This window comes from Meleagris gallopavo, chromosome 22, assembly GCF_905368555.1.
Source record: "Meleagris gallopavo chromosome 22, MGAL_WU_HG_1.1, whole genome shotgun sequence".
NCBI lineage: Eukaryota > Metazoa > Chordata > Aves > Galliformes > Phasianidae > Meleagris > Meleagris gallopavo.
Window position 1 is genome coordinate 407,261 of NC_139425.1, and position 19,768 is coordinate 427,028.

The 19,768-nt window shown below is 48.1% G+C and overlaps 1 protein-coding gene across 2 annotated transcripts in view; it reads left to right on the forward strand.

The window, feature by feature from the left end:
• The window catches only part of DLGAP4 (DLG associated protein 4), a 64,508-nt gene extending 45,447 nt beyond the window's left edge, over nt 1-19,061 (forward strand). For both annotated transcript variants that reach the window (XM_010722216.4, XM_085241330.1), the window contains 6 exons: nt 9,573-9,934; nt 11,337-11,428; nt 11,841-12,250; nt 13,899-13,990; nt 16,301-16,453; nt 17,247-19,061. In XM_010722216.4, coding sequence (XP_010720518.1) covers nt 9,573-9,934; nt 11,337-11,428; nt 11,841-12,250; nt 13,899-13,990; nt 16,301-16,453; nt 17,247-17,462 — 1,325 coding nt within the window. In that variant the 3' untranslated portion in view covers nt 17,463-19,061. The remainder of the gene's footprint in view (nt 1-9,572; nt 9,935-11,336; nt 11,429-11,840; nt 12,251-13,898; nt 13,991-16,300; nt 16,454-17,246) is intronic.
• Nucleotides 19,062-19,768: the final 707 nt, after the last annotated feature.

Genomic DNA, 19,768 nt, shown 5'->3' on the forward strand with positions numbered 1-19,768 from the left:
GTGGCTATAGCAGTGGATGAACAGAGGATGCTCATTGATTTCTTCTTAGAATAGCCTGCCCCTGACTAGTGCAGCTTGACACTTCATGGAGCATCAGTTGCTCTTGTAGCAGTAGGTAAGTTGACAATGCTGGGTTAACATCCCCAGTGGAGAAGGGAAGCAGCCTGCAACATTGTGGCACTGGCTAATAATTTGTCTGGTTCGCATATGTGCCCCTAATTAATGTGTGCTGCCTTAGTCTCTCTATACAAAAGTTACAGGAGGAGTGATGCTGAACACAGAGAGGTTCCAACATGGTCAGTGCTCTGTGTAACGTCACAGCAGCCAGCTCAGAACAGCGCTCCTTCAAGTGCCTCTCACTGTCCTGTCTGTGGCCCTGGATGGTCCTGCACAACTCTTACTCTTCACAAGGCCTCCCTAAAGCATTTGGAGCTGCTGAGCCAAAGCTGCCCCAGATAAAAGCTGTAGTGGGAGGTCTGCACTAATGTTCTTCTAGCTCCTCAGTGAAGGAATCATCATTTCTGGATTACTGTAGAGTTCCTGTACAAGAAAGGAGGAATGGGGCTGCAGTAAGCACTGTTCCTGAGGGATATTCCTCATGGGAGGTAGGGCTCCAGGTGTCTTCAGTCACTTTTCTCCTGTTTTGCCAGCAGATCAGTGTGGTCTCTAATCTCCTGACTGACTGGTGGTATCAGTGCTGAGCTCTGTTTCTGCAGTGTTTCTGCACTGCACTGACAGTCACTGTGTGGACACAGCCCCGGTTCCTCTTTGGGGCAGACGCTCTGGCACACCGGGGTGCCACTGGTGCCAGAAGGTGGGTGTGCAGCCACCCTGCGCTGGGTGCCGCGGTGAACCCCGTGCTGTGGCAGTGCTGCTCTCCCAGCCCCGGGTGCCTCCATGCCAGTGTGCTCCCCAGCTGCTTCTGCATCCCCTGGGCAAAAGCAAACAGGAAGAGCGGTGTATCTGAGTGTGGCTTCAAAGCCAATCTGAGCCTGTGTCCCCGTGGGATTCCACACACTTGTAGCATGGTTGGGTTTTTTGTTTTTATGGCCTAGGAATATGCTGGCTCTTCTGTAGCTGCTTGTTGACTTTTTCTGCACAGGCAGGGAGTTGGCTGCAATGTGATGGTGCTGTGGTCAGGAAGCACAGCAGAAGCAGGAGTGGGGATGGAAGGTGGGTCTTCAGATATGGTGCTCCAGGCCCTTCATCATCTTTATGGCCCTCCGCTGAACTCTTTCCAGGAGAGTCCCGTCTTTTGTACTGGGCAGCCCAGAACTGGTCACAATACTCCAGGTAGGGGAGGGCTGTGCAGCCCACTGTGCATCTGGAGCCGTGACAGTGGGGCCTGCAGGTCAGAATGAGCAACAGAAGGAATCAGGTGGAGTGCCCAGACAAGCTGGCAGCATGGATACTTGGTCACCCCACATACTTGCCCAGGAGCTCGTCTAGGCACTGGTGACAGTTTTTAAGACTTTTGCTGCTTATTAGTGAATTAACAGCTTGGAAATAAAATATTCCTGTACACTGCTACTCTCTGCCAGCTGGGTTGGAGAGCTGCCTGAGTCCACAGCACAGATGGCGAGCTTGCTGGGTGCAGGGCAGGGTGGAGTTGCATATAGCTGCTCTTTCTTGCTCTAAAAAACCTGTGCTGAAATAAATGACTTGGGGAGGGTGGGGAGAAGTTACAGTGTCACTTCTAATACAAATAGAAGCTCCAGTAACAGTTGCTGTAGATGTGTTTGGGAGTGTCTGTGGCTTGCATTCTCTGCAGCATGCGTTGTCGTCACAGTAACGTTAACTGTGCCCTGAAAGGAGGAGATGACCAGAAGCCCAACTGTGGGAGATACTGTATTTTTAAACCCCAGTGTTCTTGGGCGGTGTCATCTGATGCCTCATGCCTCCCTTTAAATCTGTGACCTTCTGAAAGGCTTCCTTTCAAGACAGGGAAGGAAAAAAAAGCTGCTGTGCCCTCCCACTGTGGCAGGTTTTGGTGTGTAAGTGTTTATTGTAACTTCCATCTGAGTATTGCTACAAAGTTTGAGTAGGAGCATCTCCAAAATGCTCAAACCTGATATACTGAAAAATCCAAAGCTCCTTAAGTGATCACAACCGTCAGCCTTTCTTTCCCTGGGTGAATTTTTCATCTCCCTGCAGAGCACTGGGGCCTGGACATCCGATCAGAAGTGGCTACTGAATGCCTTGCAGTGCTGGGTGGCAGTGCTGTGCCCTCCTGCCTGTCCGTGCCTCATGTGGCCCCTGGCCCAGCAGCCCAGCCTCCCCGCCTGTAACTCAGTTCTCACCCTGGGGCCATCTCAGTCACAAATGGTTGCACAGGCCATTTTGTGGTGAGCTTCTGGATGAAGGTTGCACCTTTAGTCAAGAGATATATAGCTAATACTCAAGGACAGCCCTTGGGTTTTGTATTTGCATGGTGGGGAGGAGCTCTTACTGTGGCTGTACTACTTTGAAGTTGCTCCCCTGCATTCAAGGTCCTTTTCCTGCAGATATGTCCATTTCTTTTTTTTCCATAATACTTAGGGACTCAATGTGCCTAGAAATGGACAAATAAATGCAAGGCAGCTGCTTGTGTCTTAATAACAAGCAGCAGATGAATAAATATGCCAGCTTAGCCCTGCAGATCTGCAGGAGTGCTGTGACCAAGATGGATACTGAACTCTTCTTTTTCTTTTTGCTTGCAAGATATTTTTATAATAAAACTGGAAAGTCCTGTGAACCAGAAGCAACAGCTGCATGATCTCTGCTTGCTTGACCAGCAACTGTTTTCCCAGCTAGGAAGCAAAGATCTGTTTGCATATGACTTCATAATATTGCAGCACTTATGAGCATGGCAGCACTCACTGCTTCGTGGTGAGGAGGATACAACTGTTAGCTGCTTTGGCTGACTCCTGGCTAGGTTTTAAGGAAGTGGATGTTTCTACTTAGCTTTGAGGCAAGAGGTAGTTATTCTGGCAAAGAAACGTCAGGTTGTTGAAATGTAGAAGCCTACTACAGGCTTTGGGCAGCAGGAGGCAGGAGGCTGTGGTGTGGATCAGGTATGTCTGGTATGATGGTGGGTGCTCCTGGGAAAGCCTGTGTGATGTGAGGGAAGAATGGCCCTGTTAGTAAGGGCACCTCCATCTAGCATGCTCGTCTCACAGGTGAGTTACTGCCGTTGATGTAAGGTGGAAATAGTCAGTTCCCATATCTGCAAACCTGCCTTCCATCCCCGTTCCTGCTTCGGTTGTGTTCCCTGACATTGCGATGCTGTCACATCTGGCTGAGTGTGCTGGTGAAGCTGGTACTTTGTCCCAAGGCTGGCTTGAGGGGATGCCCGGTGCCTTTGGGATTGATGGGGCAGTGCACACCAGCACCAGGCATCACTGTGTCTGTCCTGAAAGCAAGTATCTGTCTTCAGAATGGCAGTACAGTTGGTAGGGAGAGAAATGATGGCACCCAGACAGTGGTGGGGCAGTGGCTGCCTTCTTGTGGCTGTCGTTGCATGTGTGCAAGCAAGCTGCTTGGTGTGCTGCCCTACTTGGAGAGCTGTGCTTTGCCCAGGAGCTGAGGATGAGGAAGTTGATAGGAGGGGAATGAGAGCTTGGATTTCTCTGGCCTCCTTCAGAACAACATGCAGTCCTACATGTAGCCAGGGTGTCTTGTGCATGCACTCAAGAAGGAGGTGTAATGTGCTTCCTGGTGGTGCTTCCTTCCTGGCATCTGCATGATTACAAGCCTCTGGGCTTGCAGTTACAGTGAGCAAAGCTGGAGGGGCTGGCTTGGTGCTGAAGATGTTGGTTTTGATTATCTGAGAGCTTCAGAGGGCCTGGGCTGGTCACACCGCAGGTCTTGATAGGCACATTCAGTTTCCACGGAAGCAAGACAGGCTGGAGTGCAGCAAGAGCAGGCACGGATGACCTACTCTGCAGTTAAATTGGGGGAAATTTCTGGAATGGTTGCCTTCATCCTTATAAGAGACTTCTAACTTCTTAAACTGGGAATATCGTACTGATGTGACAAAGAAGTCTGGGATGTTTCTAGAGCATGTGAAAGATAACTTTGTATTGCAAGTACCAAGTGAGCCAGCTAGGAAAAATGCCTTCCTAGACATGTTTTAGAATAGAGGATGCCTTGTGGGGGCTGTGACAGCAGGTGGCTGTCTTGGCAGGGTATGGTGAAATAGTTCAGTTCAGGATTTTTACTGTAAAGAAAAAAGGCTCTTTTATGCATGTCAACAGCAAGAAGGGATCTAAAGAAAGCACTGGACAGATACTTGATGGTGACTTAACAGGTAGGCATGAGGAAAAGGTGGAGGTCCCTTCTGCCTGAACTACTGTCCAGTTGTATTGCTTCCGGTAGCAATTGTTAGTGGGAATCATTTTTCCTTGGACATCCTACAAATAAGGCATCCTGTGGGTCATTATAGCTTCAGTCCTGTGTTGTGTTGCGCAAGTTCATGGAAATCAGAGGTTAGGTTGTTTGGAATGTGACTGTTCTGGTATCGTTTGCTGTTAAAAGCTACCTGTGAGTATGCACCTTAAACAAGTCTGGAGATGTGACCAAAATGCAAGTTAGGGCTGTTCTTGTTTGCTGCATTATCATTGGGAATTTTTATTTAAAAGGCAAAGGAGCTTGTCTTGTAGTGGGAGAGGTTATTTTGGCGTGTTGCCTTATGCAAGGGCAAGGGATGTCATTTCTTCAGATCTTTCCGTGGAGAAAGAGGATGTATAGGGCACAAAAGTGGTTAGCAATTTGAGCTCTGTTAATACACCTCACCTTCATAGATGATTGTGACTTGGAGATTTTAATTTAATAAAATTGAGGATGGCTTGAATAGGTCTTTAAAGTGATGGGGATGACAAGGAATACCGCTTGTCTATGTTGAATCAGCTGGAGCAACAAAATAATTGCACTTTCTGCCAGACACGCACCAGACGGCAATTACAGTGTTTAAATCTAGAACCAAATACCTTGGCTATGATCTTGGCAGTGCTGCAGTTACCGAGCAGGTAAGTTCAGCTTGCTTGTGTTTGAACAGGGGCCTCTCAAGGCCTCGATGGATTTAATATTCTTTTTTGACTCCTGTGCTTTAGTCTTTCAAGAAGCAGTTGCCCAGTTCAGAAGGAGAGGGTGAGGATCACAGTATGCCCAGCTGCTTTGAGGGTCAGAGCAGCCCTCCAGGTTAACGCTCTGAAAGTGAAGCTCTTTTGCCTGAAGTCAGTGGGTGTTGCCCAAAGACCCTGCGAGCAGCAGGTAATGCCACGTGGAAGATGCTAATTTTGAAACATGCTGCTTTCTAAAAACAATTATGCAAGGAAGGCTATAAACAGACAGCCCTCCCCTAGCCCATCAGTCATCCACGGCAGTTGTAAATTCTAATGACTTGCTTAAATAAGCTGTAGGAGATCCTATGGGTGGAAAGGGTCTGGTACTGCAGAACTGGAGGCTTAAGCAAAGCTTCTCCACCTCTTGTTCTTCAGTTCCTTTTTGCAGCATTGGTTGATGCTCACAAATTTGAGGGTGCTGCACACAGCAGACAAACAGAGTGAAATGTGTACCTGCTCCACTGCCCTCATGGGCTCAGCTCCGCGTTACATCACAAACTGAAACAAAAATGTAGTAGGCTGTGACCTACGTTGGATCAGGAGCTGCTCACTGCTGGGGCTGACCAGTGGCATGAGGCATGCTGCCTGCTTGGTTCATAACATTTCCCCCACAGAAATAGCACAATGCTCTTGGTTTCCTCAGGGCTTCCTAACTCTAAAGTTTCATATTTGCACTGAGGGAGAAGGACTGCCTGTTACAGGTCGGTTTACCCTGCATGGCTTTTGAAGCCCATTTTAGGTTAGGTTTAGGTTCATTGTGGTTTCTGGCTTTGTAGTGAAAAGTCCCTGCCTTATGATTGCAGAGGGCTTCAGTGGGATTAGTTTGTAACTGCACTCATTGAAGCACTCTTAGTTTTTCAAGGCTCCAAATCTTCATGCATTCCTTCCACTTGCATGGGCTTTTTAGAGCTGTAGACTCCTAAGAAGTCACAGACAGCTCATTGGCCACACGTTAATCAATGGAGCATTTTGTTGCTGCACAGTGGGGTTCCCTTTTAGCAAAATCTGTGCCCTTCAGCTGAGCATCTCCTGGAACAAGAATTTGCTGCTTTGCTCTGTATACACAGCACTGCAAACAGTATTATTGCTTATAAGTAAGTGGAAGGCTGAATTTGTATAACTGACCCTAAACACCACCTGTCTTCCCTAAGAAATCTGCCTTTTTCTGTCTCCGCTGATGTGCTGCCCTCCCTTTGTTTTGCCTAGCTGCAGTACTTGATATCAGATAGCAGCTGATTTACTCTCCTAATTACAGTACAGCCCCGTGGGCATAAACAGCAGCTGGGAAACCCAAGCTGTGCTGCTTGTAAACACAGCAGCAGAAGTGCCAAAGCAGTCAGTGCCATCAGCTCTGCCCTGCGTGGTGTGATCTCCCCAAGGCTCACTGCTGGCTGGAGGGGGGACACATTGAGGCTGGGCACAGTGTTGGAGGAACTGAGAGAATGTGTGATGTAGGGAGAAGAGGGCAGTGGTAGGCAGGCTTTCTCTTCTGCCCCTTTGGGTAGCTTTGGCTTGTCCTGGTTAATAGCTACCTCAGCTCCTGGTGCAGTGACATGTGGCATCATCAGCATCCTGCATTTGGTGGTGTAGCCCACTTTGTGTAAAGAGGCTTTTCCTCTTGCTTCATTCAGTCTGATCGTCCTACAGTGCTCTGCTGGGTTGAACTGTACAAGCTGGGTGTAAGACTTGGCCCAGAAATTGGTGTAACAATTTAAGATGATGTTCTTGTATCAGGATAGCTTCGGTGAGGTGCCTGGGCAGACTCCTTACCTGTGGGGTGCTCCATGGCTCCCTTTCCCTGCCCAGGAGAGCTGCTGCTGACCATGCTCAGGTGAAAAGTGCTTCACCCATTTAGCATAGTGACTGGATAGGTGTAGCCAAGACCTGTCCTGAAAGGTTTGAGCAGGTGAACATCTGTAACAAGTGAAGTTCTAATGTGGCCAGATCTGCAGTGCACCCAGGGAGGTGTTAGGAGATTTGCAGCAGGGAACTTGAGGAGAGAGGCAGCAGTTATGCCATGTCTGGTGCTTTGACCTCCTGGTTTGTATGTCTGCACAGTGCTGAGAAGCATTGCCGTGGGCAGAGGCCATGCTGCAGTTCAGCCTGTGCTTGTGCAAGTGCTGCCATTGAATCTGGTACCTCTGCTGAATTCAGCATCCTGGTTTCAAGGTTGACTTGCGTGGAGATACTAAATGGTTCTGATCTGGTGCTGCTTTGAGCATCCGCAGCATGTCCTGCTGCTGTCCTGGTGCGTGAGCTTGCGCCCTGCAAGGATGGGGGTGGTCTGGGGCTGGCAAGCTGGAAGCAAATGCTGCTGTGATTACAGTCAGCAGCTGGCAGTGCCCTGGCAGGAGAGCAGTGCACTGTTTATGTGACCAATCAAGAATTGGCTAAAGGATGTGTGTAGCTGTGTTTTGGCATGTAAATTTGACAAGTTGCTACACTTGTCTGATCTTTCAGGAAATCACTGTGGGTGGCTTTTCAAGAGCCTAATATGTTCCTGTTCTGGCAGGACGTACAGCAGCTCCGGGCTTGGGCTGTCCTGAGCAGTTTACGCAGCCTGTGTCACCGTAAGGAATAGCAGCAGGAACAGGTCAAGTTGAAAAACTGCCCAGTCCCCACACAAAGTAGCTTGTCCAAGTATTTTTCAGCTGTATGCTTCCCAACTGTATGGCCCTCATGGCGGCAGGAGGGACCTGTGTCAGAAAGGGGTGTGAGGGCTGGGGTGAGCTGGCAGGAGAGGTCTTGCTCTGGTGGCATCCAGGTCACTGCTCACTCCATACTCAGTCTGTGCATCTGTGTACTGGGGCAGCAGGGAACTGGTACTGATTCGCCTTTCTGAACTCCTCTGTGGGCTTCATTCTCCTGCAGCAGTAGGTCTATTACAGCACTTCTCAGCATCTTTAGCTATGCAAACACTTCTGGGAGCATGGGTCTCCTCTGTAACCCCTTTCTTTTAGCTCTTTCTTTGAAATAGAGCTTCTAGCCATTAATAAAGGTACCTGTGGAGTGTGTAAATAGCCCATGATGCACAGTGTGTTGCTGTGCAATTGTCTGCAGGTGGTGTGGCCACATGCCTGGGGACACACAGGGTGGCATGCAGGGACATTCCTAGGGAGAAAAAAGGAGGAACTGTGGGACGCCTGAAACACCCCTTCCCACACAGGTACTCAGGTGTAGTGGAAGAATGGTTTGGGATGACATAGGACTTGCTAGACCAAAGATGGAACAAAGGCAGGGTTTGGGTGACTGGGGGAGGAATAAAACTAAGGTGGGAAGAGGGGTAAGGGGATGATAGGGGGCAGGTGCACGTAGTGAGGTGGCTGCTTGCTAGTTCTGCCCTGCCCAGCACGGTCTGTACTGTTGATATGAAAATCCTGACCAGGGCAGGGGCTTTGTGCTCCCCACATCATGGGGTGAGGTTGCAGGGGGCTGTGGCAGGGCCAGATCACAGGGTCCTCATGTCCAGGGGCAATGACCGTGTGATTGCTAGGAACAGTTATCCTTGTTGAGCCAGTGAGTAGGGGATGCAGGCTGGGAGCAGGGCAAGTAGGTCTGCAAGGGCAGCTCTTGGGCTGAGAGCACAAGAGCCGTGCGTGTGTGCGAGGGAGAGGGAGAGAGAGAGAGTGAGTGTGTGTGTGAGTGAGTGAGTGAGTGTCTGTGCTGCAACTGAGGAAGGCCTTCAGCCTTTGGCTTGTGTCCCCAGACTCTGAGAAGCCCGCAGTCCAGAGGGGCAGAGGGGGCTCAGCTCCTGGAGGACCTACCTTGATGAGGCCATTGCTGATGTCTTTTGGGGCCTCTCTTCTGATCTGTGCGTCTGACATTATGCGCCCATGTGCTATATGTGTATGTAGTGGCTGTGTTTATATCTCTGTTGCTGTGTGGAGCAGCACAGCCTCACCTTCACCTCTCTTTGCCTATTGGATCTGGTGTGATGTATTTTCCGGTAATGTACAGCAGCTAGATTTTTATATTCTATCAACATCTAATAAATTTTATGGCTTCTTTCCATTTTTATAGGAAAAAACACCACCTCGGTCCAGATACTGAAAGTTGTCAACTGATGGGACAAAGAGCTGAAACACTTGGCTGTACTAGGACACTAAAACATAGGGCTTAGCCAAAAAGAGTTCCCCCAGCGTGGAGACTTACACCTGCCAAACCTTGTAGCAGTCTTGGGAGGCTTCTCTGTACCTCTTCTCCATTACTACTAGCCTTTCACACATCATGGTATTTCTTTTAACTTCTTTTGCAAGCTAGCTCTGGCTCTGCCTTCTGCTTCCCATTATGCTTTGGTTTGGGTTACTCGGTTTGAGCTGCTGGCTGTAGGCTGTTTCTGCATTTCTGCCTCTAGCTTCTGGTTGGAGGCTCCTCTTGGATGTTGTGACTGACCTGCTTTTTCTTTCTTTTACTGTATCTCTCTCTGTCTGCCTCTTCTATTCTTCATTCTCCCCACCTCCATCACTGCAGGTTCATCATGCCTAGTGGCATATAAAAAGACTCCACCTCCTGTCCCACCTCGGACCACATCAAAGCCGTTCATCTCTGTCACTGTGCAGAGCAGCACTGAATCGGCACAGGACACCTACCTGGACAGCCAGGACCACAAGAGCGAGGTGACCAGCCAGTCGGGACTGAGCAATTCTTCAGACAGCTTAGACAGCACCAGGACACCCAGCATTACGAGGGGCAGCATCGTGACTCCAGCAAGAGACACTCCAGAACTACCACAGAAAAATGCAACTTTGAAAAGCGACAAAGGGACTCTGACGAGTGAAGAGCCTAAAGCGGAGAACGTCCCCAAAAGAAAACTGTCATCTATAGGAATACAAGTATGCAACAGTTTGTTCTTCTTAGAGTCCCAAGGAATGTCCTTAACCCATCTATTTAGCACGTGTGTTTTGTGTGACTAGGTGTGCATCTGAACCCATCTACAACAGCTTGTTATACTAACTTCCGTGTTCCCAGGGAGAGATGGGGCAGAAGCTTTCTGTAACAGTCCTGAGACTTGTAACTTATTTCAGTTTGAAATATTTCATGAATTGGGGGACCCTATTAACTGAGTGGGTCTCTCTGAGAGGCGTTCTGGTGCTAGTAAACCTGTTCTGATCCTGTGCTCTGCTCCCACTCCTTAGCGTCAATCTGTTCCTTGTCCTTTGTGGCTCTTGGGACAAATTTCTTCTGAGTGATGGGCCCCTCTACTTGCCATCTGCTGCAGTGTGACTTGCAGAGCTCTAGGCAGATGGGAGCGCTTCTTGGTGGCCTCTGCTCCCCTAGGCTGGCTGGTTGTGCCAGCAGGTTGCTCCTGTTCCTGCTGGAAACATTTAACTCTGTGGAAACTAATGGAAATGAGTTGTTTGTTCTGTAGGCAAATGAGAAACCACTGAGTAGCGTAAACCTGTGCTTTATTCAGCAAATATTATCACCTGCAATTGCACTCCTTGTGAACAGATTTCCTGGGTACAGGTGGCTGGTCCCTGCAAACAGCAATTCTGTCCCAAACTGCTGGCTTAGTGTTGCAAGTTATAAATTGCAGACAGGAACGTGAGCACTTCAGCAACTCCAGATCAGGAGCTGGGCTTTGCAGGTCACCATGTATGCACTGAACAAGTTCTCCATGGCTTTACACTGGGATTAGCTGGCCAGATAGGTACACAGCACAGCAAAGGCTTCTCTGTGTGATTGGTGGGGCAAAGCGTGTGTTAACAGCCATGAGCTAGAAAAGTTGTGTTGGAGAGGCTGACTTCATTCCTCTTCCTTTCTCAAGTTTGTTCCTGTGCCACCTGCACATCACCTGGATTTCCTTCCTGAAACCTTCTAAGCCTTTTATCCAGGGCTATGGAGAGTGTCAGTCCCTGGAAAAGACGAAGCTAGGCTTTGCTATCAGTCTTAATTGGATTGTGAAGCTCGTGGCCTTTGCCCATGTCAGGTGCCATGTGCAGCTGCTCCCCTGGGGACATGCAGCCCTTTCCCAGCCAGTGCCATGCAAACAGCAGATGGCAGAGCTGGGTGCACTCAGAGCAGGTGCCTGGCAGCAGCCCAGTGGGGTACAGTCCTGACGCTCAAGTGGAAGCAAACCCATGCAGCAGCCTGGCACCTCTCCTAGCACAACTCCGCAGTTGGTGTGTGGTGTCTACATGCTGTGTGTGTGTGTGCACCCCTCCCGTCTACTAATATGAATTCCAGCAGCAAGTTCTTGTGTCTGTTTTGTCTGTATTTTTTTTGTTTAATAAGGTTGACTGCCTTCAGCCAGTGGTCAAAGAGGAGCCTCCTCCACCAGTCACCAAATTCCAGTCCATCGGGGTTCAGGTAGAAGACGAGTGGCGGTAAGTGAAAGACTCGGGCTTTTGTAATTCTTACTCCTTTCTTCTAAATTGCTCTTTCCCCATTTCTTAGCTCACCTTCTCCCTTTATTCTAATACAAATGGTGTTGAGTGGGGCTTTTCCTCCACAGCACAACCTGCAGCAAACAGCACTTAGTCTGCAAACAGACAAATCAGTGGGAGTTAAATAAATAAAATAGTCCAAGATGTAATTAGAATTGTGCATCAGTCCTCTCATCTGAATGGCTGTTGCAGTAAGCAGGCAACCTTACGATTTTGTCTGTCTGAATGTGTAGTGTGTTTGTGTGTGAGAAGGGGAAGAGGAGGCATAATAAACAAATGTCTTTAATGGTTAGTTGTGCAACCAGACAGGTTGAGTTCCGCTATTTAATATGTTTGGGTTTGATCTCTCCAGAAACAGCCACTCTCGCAGTATGTCCTCCAAACAGGATACAGACTCGGACACGCAGGAACCCAACAACTCTAGCTGTAAATCATCTGAGAGAAGCGTTGCTGAGTGCCCCCAACACAACAACTCTGCTGGTGTTGATACCAGTACCAGGCAACCAGCCAAGCCCTCACAGATCAAGAGAAACCTCTCCTATGGAGATAACACTGACCCAGCCCTGGAGCCTTCCTCTCTCCCTCCTCCTGACCCTTGGCTTGAGACATCATCTGCCTCGCCATCGGAACCCACGCAGCCAGGTGCCTGCCGGCGGGACGGGTTCTGGTTTCTGAAGCTGCTGCAGGCAGAAACAGAACGGTTAGAGGGCTGGTGCCGCCAGATGGACCAGGAGACCAAAGAGAACAATCTCTCTGAAGAAGGTAAGTGCTGCCAGCCTCTAGACACAACACTGGAGCAGCCCAGTAGCTCCTCCTTAGAGAACTAAAGCAGAGTACTGGATTAGCTTTCTGTGGTTAAATTGCTGATCTCCCACAGGGAACCTGGAGGTGAGTATGCAACAAGGAACAGTTTGTCCTTGGAAAGGACAGGAAGGATAAGGCAACTTGCTTTAGCAAATGGGGTAAGAAATAACACAGTTGAGAAGACTTCAGAAGCTGCTATCATCCATTAAGAAGTCAAAGCAGCTAAAAGCTTGACTAGATTGTTTTCAGAGAGGCTGTGAGAGCTTTCTCCCTGGCCAGTCTGTTTTGATTAAGTGTACAAGTGAAAGTTTACTTGGTGGTGGGGTGGAAGGCACCATGACTGTGCCTGTGTGATCTGGCTTGTCTTCATTGCAAAGAGTAGGTTTCTTTGTAGGGGAACATCTCACTGAATTCCTGTGAAGTCACATACACAGAAAACACAAGCACTTGATTTTACTGGGCTCAGTCACAGTTGGACTTGTTCCACTATTTTCAAATGAATTGACAAAAACTCTGCTGCTTACAATGGTAATCATGCCTAGGTGTGTACTGAGTGACAGAACCAAGTGACTAGGCTGCAAGGAGGCCTGTTTATACCCAAGAAAGGTGAAATGGTGAGATTTAGTTATAGCTTGCTGTCACTGTTGGGGTTGATCTCTAATCGTATCACGCTGTGATGCTGTGCTGACTCCTGAGCTGGACACTCAGTGCTGGGCTCTGCACGCTTCAGAGGGACAGAGCATGTCATGTTGCTCTTGCTCTGCTTGTGGCAACAGTGCCTTGGTATGAAGAGGCAGACTGATGTGATGTTAGATCTGTGACCTTAAGAGCAGTCTCCTAGTAGGTTCTGTAAATAAGAATGTGGTGGGTGTAAAGAAAGCCCTGCTTATGTCTGTCTAGTCAAGCACAGATCTATAAACATTCAGAACTGATTTGGGAGAACAATATCAGGCTAGGGAGAAGAAAGCAGATCATTCCATCTGTGCTCATGATGTATTTGTGTGCACCATGAGTCTCTCATCCCTGCCTTTGCAAGGGAAAAGTCCATATTTAGCACTTTTCCATAATCAACCAGAAGAATGTTGCTATACTCAGAGGCTCCTTGGAGGCCCACTAAGAGCAGCGTAAAGCCCTGGATTTTAAAAGCGTTGTGATTAAAAACACTTGCCTGACAGTATTTTAATCATTCTGGTAAATGGAGATTGGAGACAGTTCTCCTGTCCCTTGCTTCTTTTCCTTTGTCCATGGGCAGAAGAGCAGGCGATGATCTGTGAGCAGGTGCCAGCTCTAACTCCTCTGGCTGGCGCTTGAGTCATCTTCAGCCCATCACACAAGCCCCAAGGTACTTCCTGCAGGCTCTGTTGCCATGATCTTCATCTGTTGTCCTGCTTCTGACCTGCTCTACTAGAAGGAGCAATGATGGATGGCAAAGTCAGCCACAGACTGTAGTTTCAGTGCAGCTTTGTTGCCTGAGAGTAGTTAGTTCTTAACAGGTCTCTGTAAATGCTAATGATTGTTTCTTGCTCCAGGAACGCCTGAGTTTGTTGCTGCACTTATGGACTGTTCAACTAAGCCCTTCTTTCTTTTCTTTTCCACCCTCTAATAGTCTTAGGAAAAGTCCTGAGTGCAGTGGGCAGTGCACAGTTACTAATGTCACAGAAGTTCCAGCAGTTCCATGGCCTCTGTGAACAAAACTTGGTGAGTCTGGTTTTATTCCTGCCTCTTTCTGGGAGGGAAATATGGCTGTTTCAGCAGCACAACAGGAATACTATTACACTGACACTATAATACCTGACAGTGGTACAGAGCAAAGCCAGAGCGGCTGTAGCCTACAACCTGACCACTGTGCTGTGATGGATTCATGCTGTTTTCAAATAGCAGGTGAGCAGTAGGTGGCTGAACAGGCAGTTCTTTGCTGTGCTCTGCTCAGGGATGAATATTTGCATTTTGTTTTGGTGCTTGTGTGGCACAGAGAAATTCTCTTCCACTGCCATTAGGGCACACTAAAGGGCACCTGCAGAGTCTCATGTAGCTCTGATGTCCTGGAAACCACTTCTTTGTTGCTTCTAAAGGACGTTTTGAGGTGAAACGTAGATTTTTGCCAAATGGGGGGGGTGTTTGAAGAGCATGTTATTCTCCAAAGATGCTTATTTTGCATGTAGAAAATGTGGATGGTAGAACTGTCCCAACACAGTTGTCTCTGGTTAATCAAAAACATGGCTTGAATCAGATCTCTTCAAATTAATCCAAAGGTTTGCCCTTGCTGAGCTAACTTGAGGATGGGTGGAAGTCTCGGATTTGGGGGTTGTCTCTTTCCCCTCAAGCTTTTGGGTTTTGCAGAATTCTTGAGATGTGTTCCTCTTTACTCACAAAAAAAACTTGGAGAAACTCAGGAAGAAGGAGGTGAAGTGCTGTATTGTCCCTTGCTGATCTCTGAACATGGCTGAGAGAAGAGCAACAACAACACCAGCAGCCAGGCTTTCAGCAATATTCTAAGTTGAAATTTTCCTTTGACACATTGTGCTGAGTTGCTTAGATTTAATCCTGTGCTTTCCTGAGACAGTGCAGACCTATGTGGGCAGTTTAGGTGCCTGAGAATTAGGGAATTTCTGTTTTTAATGGGGGCAAATTTACTTTAGCTCCTTAAAATTTTTTCAGAAGTTACAGTGATGAGGTGCTGGTACTTCTGCCCAGCAAAATGTGGGTGCCCCATCCCTGAAGGTGCCCAAGGCCATGGCTGGGCCCTGGGCAGCCTGAGGGTAGGGCAACCAGCCTATGGCAAGGATGGGGATGGGGGTTGTAGCCCAAGCCCTTCTACAATTCTATGAACCTATAAGTAAGTCTAAGAAATCACAGAATCAAAGGGGTTGAAAGGCTTCTCTGGAGTTTCCTGGTCCCACCCCACTTCTAGAGCAGGTCATGCAAGAAAGCATCCAGGTGGGTTTGGATATCTCCAGAGAAGGAGACTTCACCTCCTCTGCACAGCCTGTGCCAGGGCTCAGGCACCCTCACTGTAGAGAAATTCCTCCTTGTGCTCAGATGGAACTTCTTGTGCTCCAGTTCTCACCTGTTGCCCCTTCTCCTGTCACTGCACACCACAGAAAGGGCCTGGCCCCATTTAAGTTCCTCACTTCAGGTACTCATAAGATTTCCTCCCCCCCTCCCCCACACACACACACAACCTCAGTCATCTCTTCCCAGGCTGAACAGCCCCAGCACTCTCAGCTTTTCCTCATACATCATACAGAGATGCTTCAGGCCCTGGAGATCTTTATGGCCCTCTGCTGGACTCTTTCTAGGAGATCCTTGTCTTTTGTGAACAGAGGCACCCAAAACAACACAGAACTCCAGATTTGGCCTCTGTTGGCCATGCTCTTTGTAATGCACTCTAATATACCATTGGCCTTCTTGGCCAACACTTTGCCCATGAGCCAACAGTGTACCCCAGTGGCCATCAGGACACCCAGGTCCTTTACCACAGAGCTTCTTTCCAGCAGGTCATCCCCTAACCTGTACTGATACTTTCAGATGTGTAGCAAAGTAGTTTTGCTTGTGAAAACACTGGCATACAAGCTTTCCAGCTGTCAGCTGTGGTTTGCATCGTGCTGTATCAGTTTCTATTATTCAATTCCCTTAAGTTATGATCTATGTACTTTAAAAAAAAAAAAAAGTGCTGTAGTTCTGAATTGTATACCAGAGATCTTCAGTTGGAGGCTACTGCTGTGGGATTAGACTCAACCAGGGATGCCATGAAGAGAAAGGTGCTGTTGCCTTCTGCTGCAGAGTGCCTTTTAGTATTATTTTTTGGTCTCCTATATAAGAAATTCCATCAGGATCTCTTCTTCCTGATTGCTGCAAGAAAATGTGTGTAAATGATGGCTTCATGCCTATGCCTACTTAGGGCTGAAGTTTCTTAAGGGGTTCTTGAGGCTTCAGTCGTTAGAAAAGAGTAAATGTAAGCTGTACAGGTGTATTCTTCCTGATGTATTTTTATGCCTTCCCTTGTAGAACCCTAATGCCAATCCCAGACCTACAGCCCAGGACCTAGCTGGGTTTTGGGATCTCCTGCAGTTGTCCATTGAAGACATCAGCATGAAATTTGATGAGCTGTACCACCTGAAAGCTAATAGCTGGCAATTGGCAGAGACACCGGAGAGAAAGGTGAGTGTGGGGCAGTTCAGAGTGATGAGAGCACTTCACAGATATTTCAGGTATGATATCTACTCCTGTCTGCAAACAGAAGATCTCTAGGATGTTCACTACCTTCTATTTCTGCAGTGTAATCCCTCCATATAATCTAGCTGCCTGTGATAATAGTTCTGGCACTTGTACTAATGAGATTGTATAGTTAATCAGCCATCCTCCTTGTGCATGCTTTCACAGCCTCTTGAGTAATAGCGGAAGCAATTTCTACAAGAGGAAGATGGGGAGAGTGTTGTACACTCAAAGCAGTGATGCAGAGGCCTCTAGTGTTATAAGCACTGCGTGACTACTGGTGCCTGGGTCGTATAAAAGGCATCTGCTGGAGCCTTTTGGAAATCCAGGGAAGGCTGCATCTCAGGGCCACCCTGTCTGACCACATATGAGAGGAAGAAAGAATGCGATAGCTATAGGCACTGCAGCGTATTAGGATTTTGCAGTTTCAGATGATGTTCAGTCTTTGTGCTGTCTTCTGTGCTCTGACTTGCAGCTGGGCCACAAATAGAGCCAGAAAAAAAAAAACCCAGTCCGTACCATGAAAAGCAAAATAGTCCTTTTTTATTTTTTAAGAAGTAGAGAGCTTATTTTATGATGAGTGTCTTGCTCTGGAACTGTTCCTACCTCTTGCACTTGTCACTCATGACCTTGCTTCTTCGCTCTTCAGGCCTTGAGAGTCCCCACCATAGCAGAGAGCAAACTTCTGTATGTGCATTTTTATTTTATGTTTGGGTTTTTCCTTACTGTCTCCCTAAAGGAAGAGAAGAAACCACCCCCTCCAGTGCCAAAGAAGCCAGCAAAGTCCAAATCCCAACTGAACCGGGACAAAGCCTCTGATTCAGACAAGCAGCGCCAGGAAGCTCGCAAGCGTCTCATGGCAGCCAAGCGCGCTGCCTCTGTCCGGCAGAACTCAGCCACAGAGAGTGCAGACAGCATTGAGATCTACGTCCCCGAGGCACAGACACGCCTTTGAGTAAAGGGGCAGAGGAAGGAACCATGTGGTTTTTATAAGTCATTAAAAAGGAAAAAAAAAAAAAGGTTCTCTCTAAACTAGTGTGATTTATTCAGTCTAGAGACAATGAGCCATCCTTGAAAAGGGCTCCTGAGTTGGCTTTTTCTCTCAGCTTTAAGTAATGAAGATTTTAAACAAAAAAAAGAAAAAAAGAAAAAAAATACCCCTCGTTTTCTCACTGGCTGTGGTGTTGCTGAACGGACTGAACAGACTCCTGGAACCTCCAGCCCCTCAACTTGGAACTTCAATCTTTTTACTTGTTCTAACTAATGAGAAATATTAGCTTGTTTACAAGAAGAGGACAACAAAACATGAAGCCTTGAGCACTTGCCATGCTGTGTTCTTCTTCCTCCTTAGTTCTGTTCTTCCTCCTCATCCTTTATTTTTCCCCCTTCTGCTCCCTTCCTCCTACCCTCTGCATGGCTTTGTTTACTGTGTTAGAAATAACCTCTCTTCCACAGAGCTCCTGAAGAGAACACCTATTCAGTGTGTACTACTGTTGCACTCTGCTAGCAAGCAGCCTTTCTTGGTTTTCTTTTTTGTTCTCCTTTTGATGGGGATAAGGGGTGGGGGGAGGATGGGTGGGCAGGGACAGGGCCTTGGGTTCGTATTCCTGTTTTAATGAAGTGAGAGGATGACAGGATCTGTGGAATGTAATGCAGAGTTGCTGAAATGCAGCCTGAAAGCAAACGTGCAATAAGCTGGCAAAGGGGGTAGGGGTGGTGCTTGGCTGGCAGTGCCCTACCCCAGGCACAGGAGGGGAGCTGAAGGACCACAGAGCAACTACAGACATGATCCACACATGCTTCATTTTGAGCTTTATTTCTCTGCCCCCCCTACCCCAAAAATTATATCCACTGAGTTGCTTGTTAGAAGGAAGCTGCTAAACACCGAGGGACCTGTTTCAAAGTGGGCTGGGGCAGGGGAGGGCTGGGTGTGTGTGCTGGTGTTTCAGGGTGGGAGGACTGGGTTTTGTACAAAAAGGAAGGCAGGAGTAGCTAAAGGAAGGCTGCCTGCCTGTATGTATGTGTACATATGCACATATACACTTAGTAGTACCTGTACATTAATTCATACACACGTATACATGCCCATACGCACAGTGCAGACGGTGTATTAAAAGCACCTTTGTGAGGATGGGCATATGTATAGCATATATTTTTACATGTACTATATCTAGATGTGTGTAAAAGTGTGTGTAAAAATATATACCCTGTGTGTAATCAGATGACTATTTTTTCCTTATCTCCCTGCTCTTTGGGTAGAGAAAGGATTGCTAAGTATTTTTTAGCCCATTTTCCCCTTTGTAGGCCTCCTTTTCAGTTTGGCTTCTTGAAGCCGGAGCTGTCACCACCCAATTCTTTGCCACCCCCTTAAAATAAGCATTTGGTCCTATTCTGAGTGATCTTGCTGGGGACTTTTTTTTGTTGTTGTTGTTCACTTGCTTGAATGAGTTTGGAGATGGTCTGCTACTTTCGTGGGGGTGGAATCCCAAAGAAGTTTCAGCGAGGGTGTTGGTGATCCAGAAGGCAAAAAAATAAATAAAAGTGAAACCTTGAATGATGTCTGAGTCAACATTCTGTACTGACCAGTGCGTGCGTGCATGTGCTTTTGGAGATGGCTTAATAGTCACACAGTGGAATTACATTTCCATTGAAGTTTGACTGTAAAGTAACTTAAACTCAACTGTGTGTGTAGAGAGACTCACTTGGCAATTACACCATTGGGTTTCTCAGGTGGGCTGGGAAGCTTCTGCATTTTTAGAGATCTCTAGCACTGAAATCGGGAAGACGAGGGAGGGGAAGAGCGTTTGTGTATATATAACGCTTCTCAAGAAAGCTGAGGCTGCTGCTGCTGCAGGGTGCGGCTCTGGCCTGGAAGGCTGCTGCTCGGGGTGGGCGTGCAACAGCACCGTGCTGAGAACTCTGTCTGCCTGTGAGGGGACGGCCTTTCTTCATCTGCCCCTCAGTAGGCACCTACAGGCTCTGGCCTCCTGGGCACAGCCAGCTGCGTCCTGCCCCAGAGAGGAGCGGCCCGCAGCCGGGCCTCAGCGCTCACTGCTGGGAGCCGCCCCTGGGCGCGCGGCGGGCCGGACGCGTGGCAGCAGCGATCAGCCGTGCAGCCGCTGTGCTGCAGCAGCCGTGGAGGCACGTCAGGCTGCGCGCTTCGCACCGCGCTCATCCCAGGGCCCGAGGGCTCTGCGTTTAATTTCTGCAGCTCGATAAATTTACATGTATGTGTAAAGCTATATGCGTATACATACAAAT